Here is a 9,961-nt window from a genome sequence, read left to right on the forward strand (position 1 = left end):
ATACTTTTGCTTCCTACACATTAACTGCAGAATTCCTTTAGTATTTTTAGGAATTTTTTTAATCCTCCAACAGAAGTAAAATTAACCCTTCTAATCAAACACTGCGCTAGATGGGGAGTGCTTCAATATCACATCGCAGACACTGTATTTTTAATACATTTCCAACTAATCCCACAGTTACTTGAAGGAGAAACTAGACACTGAAAAGGCAATGCTGTTTTCATTGTGTAAGGTTACATAAATCTAGACTGTGAAATATTAAATATGTTTACATAACCAAGCAGTTCATGCAGTCAGCAAATACAAGTGTAGCTTCCATCTGACATGTATTTTCTGAGAAACATGTTTGAATCTTCCTTCTCAAATTGTCTAGCAAGTTACTTATCTATATTAAGGGTAACAATTCACCACCACAGTCTTATACACATCCGAAATGGGAAATAAATACTGGCCTTACTGGCAATTCCCATATCCCTCAGATGATTTTGTTTTAAAAATGCATGTTATTTCTTTGCTTACTAATATCCATGCAAAATATGAACTCAGTTGAGTGAAACAATTACGCAGAAAAACACTTCAAAGCACAAGAAAGCATCACTGATCAGCTTCTCACCTTAATGTACAGGGAGTGGAGACTGCGAGAGAGGTTAGAGGTCATGTAGTAGTTACATGGGGCAATAGGAGAGAAACGAATTTGTGATCCAGAGGTTAGACAAGTGACAGGTGAGAGTGACAGTGGAATTGACTGGGATGTGTCTTGAGAGCACAGCATGGGCTGGTACGTTTTGTGGCACAAACTGGGATGTGAGACAGAAGTTAAGATGGTGGATAATGGGCACAGCCACTGTTGAAGAAGAGCAAATAATAAAACAGATGGAACAACATTTTGAATGAACTCCTGCACTCAGTTTAAAAAAAAGAACCTCAAAATGTTAATGGACATAAGCTGGTCTAAAATAATGTATATAAAAGGTTTTTTTTTAATGAAAACGTCTGGCAAAATATCTCAATAAAATTCACAATGGAAATTTAATTCTACAAAAGACTATTAGACAGAACACGTGTCAGTAACAATCAACAGAAAATACTTGTTATGCAATTCTAATAGAAAATTAAACAAACATGAAATTTGATCATAATTTGACCCTGTGCAAAAAAGGATATTGAGTATGTATAAGTACCACATAGCAAATAGTATCAGATGAATATCATTAAAATTGCAGAATATAGTTTTGAGATAAAGTGAAACTGAACTGAACAAATTGTTTTTCTACAGCATATCTATTATACCGAGGAGTGAAGAGACATTTGTAACTATATTTTATATCAGAGCTGAATTTTGGAAAGCACCTTTTTTGCTATCTAATTAACCTCACCTGCACTTGTCAACTGTCTAATGGGTAACTTGTTCAACAGATAATTTGGGAAAATAGTTAAAGGACAAATTAAGCAAAATAATTTTTAAATTACCACTTTTGCTTTTCAGTTCATTATCTTTTAGATATAACACATCACCCTAATACAAACACATTAACTTTTCACTAAACTTTCTTCAAAGTGCATGAACCTTCATTGAAAATGCTGCTGCCACACAAGACGCATAATGGCTATTAAAGGAATTTTACACTCAGGAAGGAGCTAATGTTATACATCACAGTTTTGATTACAGTGGTAGTGCAAATCAATGATGTAACAATATTAATCCACCACCAGTCACATTGTATTAGACTACACGCTTGGATCCAAATTCATGTACTTTTCCAGACAGTGTTAGATATTTTATTTTTGGTACAGAATATTAAATAAAGTCAGTGCCACAGAAATAGCAGATACTGGTCCCACTTCGTCAGATTTAAAATATTAACTTTAAAATATTAAAATAAAATGTAAAGAATTTGCTATTAATAGTATAGCACAACACAAATGGCCGAGTTCAAACTATCACTTGCCAGTGAATAACAGCATCAATTACAAATTCACATTTTAACTGTCTGCTTCAATTAGGTTGAAATCACTATAAAACAGAGTGTTAAGTAAGGGTATATATGAATAGGATAAAACAGCAAGCAGACAAAATTTCACTCACATTGCATGTCTTTAAAGGATAATTCGGGATCATAATAAAGAGAATATTTGATGGTTCAGTGCAACTTGTTCCAGCTTCAGCTTTTGAAGCTGCATACCTCAGTGTCACCAAATTCTTCAGGGTGCTTTCTAAACAGGTTATGACAAGTTTCTTCAATCTTTGGAACTGCAGGCACCTTCTGAACAGCGGTAATTGGACGAATCACACCAGGTCTAGTCTGGACACAAAAGGTGAAAGAAAAATAATGCTGATTTAATATGGGAGTGTCCTGTTCATAGAATAATCCATAGTGATTAAAATTACACAAATTATCTCAAAAGGCTTAAAATTATTCCATGGCATACTTGAAATTATGTTAACTATCATTTAATAAAAATAGGTCAGAAAATATCTTGCATGAACATCTGTTCAAAATAAATCTCAAATAAATAATCATATGCATTAATGAAAGAGGAATAGAAGATGTAGAGGAAGAAAAGATGCAAGAGAGAGGAAGAGAAAGAGAAATGTCTTTCGGTGAAGGGTGATAAATCTTTGAAGAAAGAAACAGAGAAAATGCTTCAAAACCCAATATGACTCTTCTTCTATCCTAAATAGTTATAACTAGACTCAAAATGTTAATTCTTTTTCTCTCTCCACTGATGCTGCAAAAGCTGCTGAACTTGTTTAGCACTTCAGTGTTTAGCACCTTCTGATATTGTCCAAACATGTCATTTAGAGGATACCACAGGGATTAATCAACATATGATGAAAGCAGGCACAGTTTAGCTACAGCAAGGTTGGAGAAAGTCAGAAATCACATGACACCAGGTTATAGTCCAACAGGTTTAATTGAAATCAAAGCACAACCCCTTCGTCAGGTGAAGTGAGAGGGAAGTTCACAGAACACAGAATTTATGGGCAGAGAGATCAAAAGACCATACTAATGGTGTGTCGAATACTCAGTCTCTGCAGGTGACCAGGGGTGTTAGATGGTGTGAACGAAGTGTCAACAGCTGAATAATTGTTCCTCACATTTCACAGTGGCAGCCAGCAGTTCAGACACTGACCAAGCTTGTCATTTGGAGGATAGCACATGGATTAATCAGCATGTGTTGAGTCCAGTCACAGCTTAGCTGCAGCAAGGCTGGAGGGCAGGGGGAGCAAGCATAAGGTTGCCAAGGGGAGAGGTCTCATATGGGATATGCTACAGAGCATTCAGATGATGGTTAATGGGCCAGGGTACACAATATTGTACAATATGTTTGGGATCTGCAAGGGTTGACTGATTTTACAAGGTAAGCTCTGCTAATCAAGTCTGTTCTGGGAAGAGCTACAATTGCAAAAGTGTATTCTACCTTTTGCTGTTCAGTTCCAGTAATGAACCTACAAATAAAAGCAAAAGGCACAATTTGGTTTTGAAATAGGAGAAATCTGAAATAAAATAAGAAGTGCTAAACAAGTTCAGGTTTTGCAGCGTCGGGAGTGTCCAGAATGACTCTTCTTTAGAACTGAAGAAGAATCATATTGGGGTTTAAAGCATTTTCTCTTCCTTTCTCCATGGTTGCTTCAAGACCTGCTGAGTTTTTACAGCACTCTGTGTTATATACAATAAACCTATTTTGTTCATCAAGCCTGAGCTTCTCTGCTGCCAAATACTTTGTGCTTTGCCATTTAATATCGACAACTTACACAAATACCAGTTAGAAAGATTGGTGGCAATGATTGTATGCAACGCAACTCAAATAGTAACTATGGGCACGGCCAGAACATTAACATGTTGGTAACGCTGGTATATGAAAATGGTGAAGAATACTCATTAGTGTAACAGCCAAATGCTCAGGATTCTGGAAAACATGTTGATGCTGACTTACAGGTTCATATGAAACGTTACATCAGCAATGGCTCTAATAGTACCACTCTTGAGTCAAATACTCCAGATTCAAGACTCTCTGTAGCCAAAAATTGAAACGGATTCTCCAGTATTACATTAAGTGATTGCTGGATATAGGTCCTATAGATCTATTTTGAAGAAGAATGGGGGAATCTTATCTCTAATATTCTAGCCAATATTTATTCCTCAATGAACATTACAAAAACACTTGCTGGTTAATGCATTACTATTTGTCAGGGAGTTAATGTCTGCATTTGGCTGCTGTGTTTCTGATATTATAACAACAATAATCAATTCATGACTATTCTGCATTTTGAGTCATTACATAAATACCTGTTTTTCTTCCTTCTTTCATTTGAAATAGAACCATGAGGAGATTATTCAGCCCTCAATCCTCTTCTGTAATTAGATCATAACAATTTTTCTAACACACTGCTATTGATTCACATTGGCCCCATGTCCCTTGATGTCTTTATAATTTTTTAAAAATCTATCAATTCGTGCTTCAAACATATTTGAAAACCAAGATATCACAGTTCCAAATGTATTGTACAACACTGTATTCTGGCCTTTTAAACGTCTCATCTGAATCCTCTGCAGCATATCCCATATGCGATCTCTCCCTTTGGCAACCTTATACTTGTCTGTCCTTTCTCCCACCTTGCCATGATGTGGAGGTGCCAGTTTTGGACTGGAGTGAACAAAGTTAGAAATCATATGAAACCAGCTTATAGTCCAACAGGTTTATTTTAAATCGCAAGCTTTTGGAGCATAGCCTCCTTGTCATGTGAAATGAGAGGGAACCACACAGAATTTATGGACAGAGAGATCAAAAGATCATACAAATGGTGTGAATGGACTAACAAATAATATGGTAGTTCAGTGCTTAGCACTGCTGCCTCACAGCATCAGGGACGCGGGTTCAATTCCAGCCTCGGACGACTGTATGTATAGAGTTTGCACATTCTCCCCGTGTCTGCGTGGGTTTCCTCCCACAATGTGCAGGTTAGGTGGATTGGCCATGCTAAATTGCCCATAGTGTTCAGGGATGTGTTAGTTAGGGGTGGGTATGCGTGGGATACTCTTTGGAGTGTCGGTGTGGATTTGTTGGGCCAAAGGGCCTGTTTCCACACTTCAGGGATTCTATGATCTGCAGGTGACCAAAGGTTTTAGATGGTGTGAGTTTAGATGGTGTCCGGGCAGCACGGTGGCACAGTGGTTAGCACTGCTGTCTCACAGCGCCAGAGACCCGGGTTCAATTCCCGCCTCTGGCGACTCTCTGTGTGGCCATTCTCCCCGTGTCTGCGTGGGTTTCCTCCGGGTGCTCCGGTTTCCTCCCACAATCCAAAAATGTGCAGGTTAGGTGAATTGGTCATGCTAAATTGCCCGTAGTGTTAGATGAATAGGGGAATGGGTCTGGGTGGGTTGCGCTTCGGCGGGTCGGTGTGGACTTGTTGGGCCGAAGGGCCTGTTTCCACACTGTAAGTAATCTAATCTAAAGTGTCAATAGCTGAACAACAATCGAAGGGATGACCTCTGATCTAATCAAATGAGGCAGAGAGATAATTACAAAAATTAAAAATTAGGTGGTGCTGGAGACAAGCCAAATGACTAGAATAACATGGAACAAAACCATAAGCTGCTGGAAAAGCCCAGCAGGTCCAGTTGCACATGTGAAGTGGTTCATTGACTTCGTCCACAACTACCACCCTGCCCTCAAATTCACTTAGTCCATCTCAGACACCTTCTTGCCCTTTCTTGACCCCTCCATTTCCATCTCCAACGACAGATGGACATTTACCGAAAATCCACAGACTCCCACAACTACCTGGATTATACCTCCTCCTGCCCAGTATTCTGCAGGAACTCCATCCCGTTCTCCAAATTCCTCCACCTTTGTCGCATCTGTTCGGATGAGCAGTACTTCCACTCCCAAGCATCTAAGATGTCCACCTATTGTGAACAACATGCTTTTTCTCTCTGTCATCCAGACAGGCCTCCACCGCACCTCAATTCCCCATTCAACTGCTCTAAACACCTCTCCCAACACAATAAAGACAGTCCCCTTTGTCCTCACCTACCACCCCACCAGTCTCTGCATCCATCTCACCATCCTTAAACACTTCTGCCAACATCCAACTTGACGTCACCGCCAAGTATATCTTCCTCTCCCCACCCCTCTCTGCCTTCTGCAAAGACCATTCGACCATTCCCTCAACAGTCGTTGGTTTGAGCCACACTGCGCATCAACCCCCCCCCCCCCAAACCTCCAGGCACCTTCCCCTGCAACCGGAAAAGATGCAAAACCTGTCATTAACCACCCACCTCACCTCCATCTAGGATGCCAAACAGTCCTCCCAGGCAAGAGAGAGGTTCACCTGCCTCTCTTCCATCCTAGTTTACTGTATCAGGTGCTCCCGATGTGGTCTTCTTTACACTGGGGAGACCAAACATAAACCCTAGGGAACAGTTCACTGAGCATCTCAGCTGGGCCCGCAGGCGCTGACCAGACCTCCCAATTGCCACCTATTTTAATTCCCCTTCCCAACATGACCATTCTTGGCCTCCTCCATTGTCAGAATGAATCAAACCACAAATTGGAGGAACAATACCTTACCTTCCACCTGGGCAGCCTACAGACCGGAGGACTCAACACTGAATATTTCAATTTCAAATAATCTCCCTTCCCATTCCCTGACTCCCCGTCTCTTCCACCCTTCCCAGCCACCTACAGGATTCATTCCTCCTATTGACAAGCAGATCATAACCTCTGCCTGTCTTCACCTATCCCCACTTCACCACCCTGCCCCCCTCCTACACCCACCCCCAGTCCTGAAGAAGTGTTACAACCGAAATATCTACTTCTCCACCTCCTGATGCTGCCTGGCTTGTTGTGTTCTTCCACCCTCCTCCCTGTCTACTTTGGATTCCAGCATCTGCAGTTTTTTTGTCTCTGTGAAATAGAATGGCAATGTATTCATCCTCATATCTTTTTCTTCTTCAATCATTGTCTGGACAGCTTGCATTACTTGGGAAACAGGGTTGAGGGCTTTGTTGTGGTGAGGAGAAATTATGTAGATCAGGTGAGGGGAGAGGTTGAGAAGGTAACTTCATGATAACTTCATCTATTGCTACTTCTTCTGGAGCAAAATTTCCAGAATGCTCTCAGCCACCACAATGCGCATCCCTTTTAAGAGATCTGGGTGAGCTTTAAATAACATTAGGCGGCAAGGACATTGAGACACTTGCTGAACCATTCACAATTAACAGCATAGGATGTGCTGGTAAGATAGTGAAGTGTGGCAATGAACACAGCATGAAGATGGCAGTCTGATTGCAGTGCAACCAATGAAAACATTTTCACTACACAATGCAGTGCCCAATTTAACTTACAAGTTATAGTTTGTAAGTTAGCACCCTACAAATGAAGAAGAAATCTGCTATATTATTGTCAAAACCCAAATTGTTTGATAGAGTCTTTAAAGAGAGCAAAACCGAAACCTCTAATTGGTTTGGCCAATAGCTGGTTGCACACTACACAATAAGTCCATTTGTGCTCTCAGGGAAAGCAGAGATGGGTGACAACAATGCTGCCTTTCTCAGTCTCACCCACATCCAAAAGCAAATAACAGAAGCCTTAGCAGGGAGTCCATGCCACATTTGTCACTTCTTTCTGCTGTAATAGCTTTTGCAGTTTTAACAACTAGTGCAGGAGTGTGCCCAAGTGCTGTTTGAACAGATAACTAGTTAAATAATCTATGAGGTGGATTCATCACCCTTCCAAAGATATACTTTTTGGACCAGAATCTAAAGGAAAGAGAAACTGTCCTTTCAGGTTTCTAGGGAAATTAAATTGAAAATTGAATTTGATACTGCTTGAACTAGACATTAAAGGCAGCCACCTGAGCTCAGATGACTCACTAGTGCACAGCAAGCAGGCTGAATCTAGGAATAGGGATACGGAAATAAAGGTTAGTGCCACTGTCTCAGTTACTTTAGAGGAATTAATTTATCAACAGAGGTATACAATGTACTCAGTTGGCATCAATCTGTCATGAACAAAACTGAGGTGGTTCTGAAATATGCCATTTTGATGAGGATCATACCTGTGCAACTTGGGATGACTGGTCGCTACTGTCAGATGATAACCTGTGGCTAAAATCATGAGGAAAAGGAGCTGGAATTCTAGCTCGAGTCAGAGGCATACAACACAGAAACAGATCTCCTTAAGTCCAACCAGTCCATGCCGACTGTTATCCCAAACTAAATTAGTCCCACCTGACTGCGTTTGGCCCATAACCCTCCAAACATTTCTCATTTATGTACTCATTCAAATGTCTTTTAAACGTTGTAACTATACCCTCATCCATTACTTCCTCTGAAATTTCATTCAAACCACTCTGTAAAACAAATGACCCCTGTCAGTTTTAAATATTTCTCCCCTCACCTTCAAAATATGCTCGCGGTCTTGAAATTCCCCACCCTAGGGAAATTGACATCTGTCATTCACCTTATCCATACTCTTGTGATTTTATAAATCTCCAATGCTCCTGTGAAAAATAGTCTCAGCCTATCCTGCATCACCTTGCAACTCAAACCAACCATTCCTGCAACATCCTGGTAGACATTTACAGATTTGAAGGACTTTATGACAGAGATGAATGTCAAATATGTCAAGTGGACTGCCAGAAAATCTGTGAGGTTTATCTCTGTTGTACCTATTATCTAATGTATAGGATGTTACAGTTTATATTGACTGTTATTTTCTTACTAACTCATATCTAATATATGCTGATTTCGGTTTAATTGTTAAAGTACATAGAACAGTACAGACCCTTCGGCTCACAAAGTTGTGCCAACCTTTTATCCAACTCTAAGACCAGACTAACCTACATACCCTTCATTGTACTAACTTCCATGTGCCTATCCAAATGTCCCTAATGTACCTGACTCTACTACCACTGCTGGCAGTGTATTCCACTCACCCACCATTCTCTGTGTAAAGAACCCATCTCTAACATCTCCTCTAAACCTTCCTCCAGTTACTTTAAAAAGTCTCTGGCTATCCACTCTATCTATGCCTATCATCATCTTGTACACCTCTATCAAGTTACCTCTCATCCTCCTTCACTCCAATGAGAAAAGCCCTAGCTTTCTCAACCTTTCTTCATAAGACATGCCCTCCAGTCCAGACAACATTCTGGTAAATCTCCTCTGCACCGTCTCTAGAGCTTCCACATCTTTCTTACAATGAGGCAACCAGAACTGAACACAATATTCCAAGTGAGGTCAAGCCGGGGCTCTATAGAGCTACAGCATAACCTCGCGGCTCTTAAACTCAATCCCGCTGCTAATGAAAGCCAACATACCATACACCATCTTAACAACGCTATCAACTTGGCTGGCAACTTTGAGGGATCTATGGACATGGGCCCCAAGATCTCTCTGTTCCTCTGCACTGTCAAGAATCCTGCCTTTAATTGCATTCAAATTCGACCTTCCAAAGTGAATCACTTCACACTTTTCCAGGTTGAACTCCATCTGCCACTTATCAGCCCAGTTCTGCATCCTGTCAATGACCTGTTATAGCCTACATAAGCCTTCCACACTATCCACAATTCACCAACATTCCTGTCATCAGCAAACTTACTAACTCACCCCTCCACCTCCTAATCCAAGTCATTTATAAAAATCACAAAGTGTAGAGGTCCCAGAACCAAAGCCTACGGAACACCACTGGTCACCAAGCTCCAGGCTGAATACTTTCTATCTACCACCATCCTCTGTCTTCTATGGGCCAGCCAATTCTGTATCCAGACAGCCAGACTTCTCTGTATCCCATGCCTCCTTACTCTCTGAATGAGTTGAAAAGTGTGGTGCTGGAAAAGCGCAGCAGGACAGGCAGCATCCGAGGAGCAGGAGAATCAATGTTTTGGGCATAAGCCCTTCTTCAGGAATGAGGCTGGTGTCCCAAGCAAGCGGAGATAAAAGGTAGGGGGGGG

General features: G+C 40.8%; 1 protein-coding gene across 7 annotated transcripts in view; it reads right to left on the minus strand.

Moving 5' to 3' along the window:
- The window catches only part of LOC122542073 (muscular LMNA-interacting protein), a 174,637-nt gene that overhangs the window by 36,046 nt on the left and 128,630 nt on the right, over positions 1-9,961 (minus strand). For all 7 annotated transcript variants that reach the window (XM_043679432.1, XM_043679424.1, XM_043679442.1 and 4 more), the window contains 2 exons: positions 2,184-2,303; positions 614-844 (listed from right to left, as the gene is read on the minus strand). In XM_043679432.1, the coding sequence (XP_043535367.1) occupies positions 614-844; positions 2,184-2,303 (351 nt within the window). The remainder of the gene's footprint in view (positions 1-613; positions 845-2,183; positions 2,304-9,961) is intronic.

The sequence above is a fragment of the Chiloscyllium plagiosum genome, chromosome 3 (genome assembly GCF_004010195.1).
Source record: "Chiloscyllium plagiosum isolate BGI_BamShark_2017 chromosome 3, ASM401019v2, whole genome shotgun sequence".
In the NCBI taxonomy this organism is placed as follows: domain Eukaryota; kingdom Metazoa; phylum Chordata; class Chondrichthyes; order Orectolobiformes; family Hemiscylliidae; genus Chiloscyllium; species Chiloscyllium plagiosum.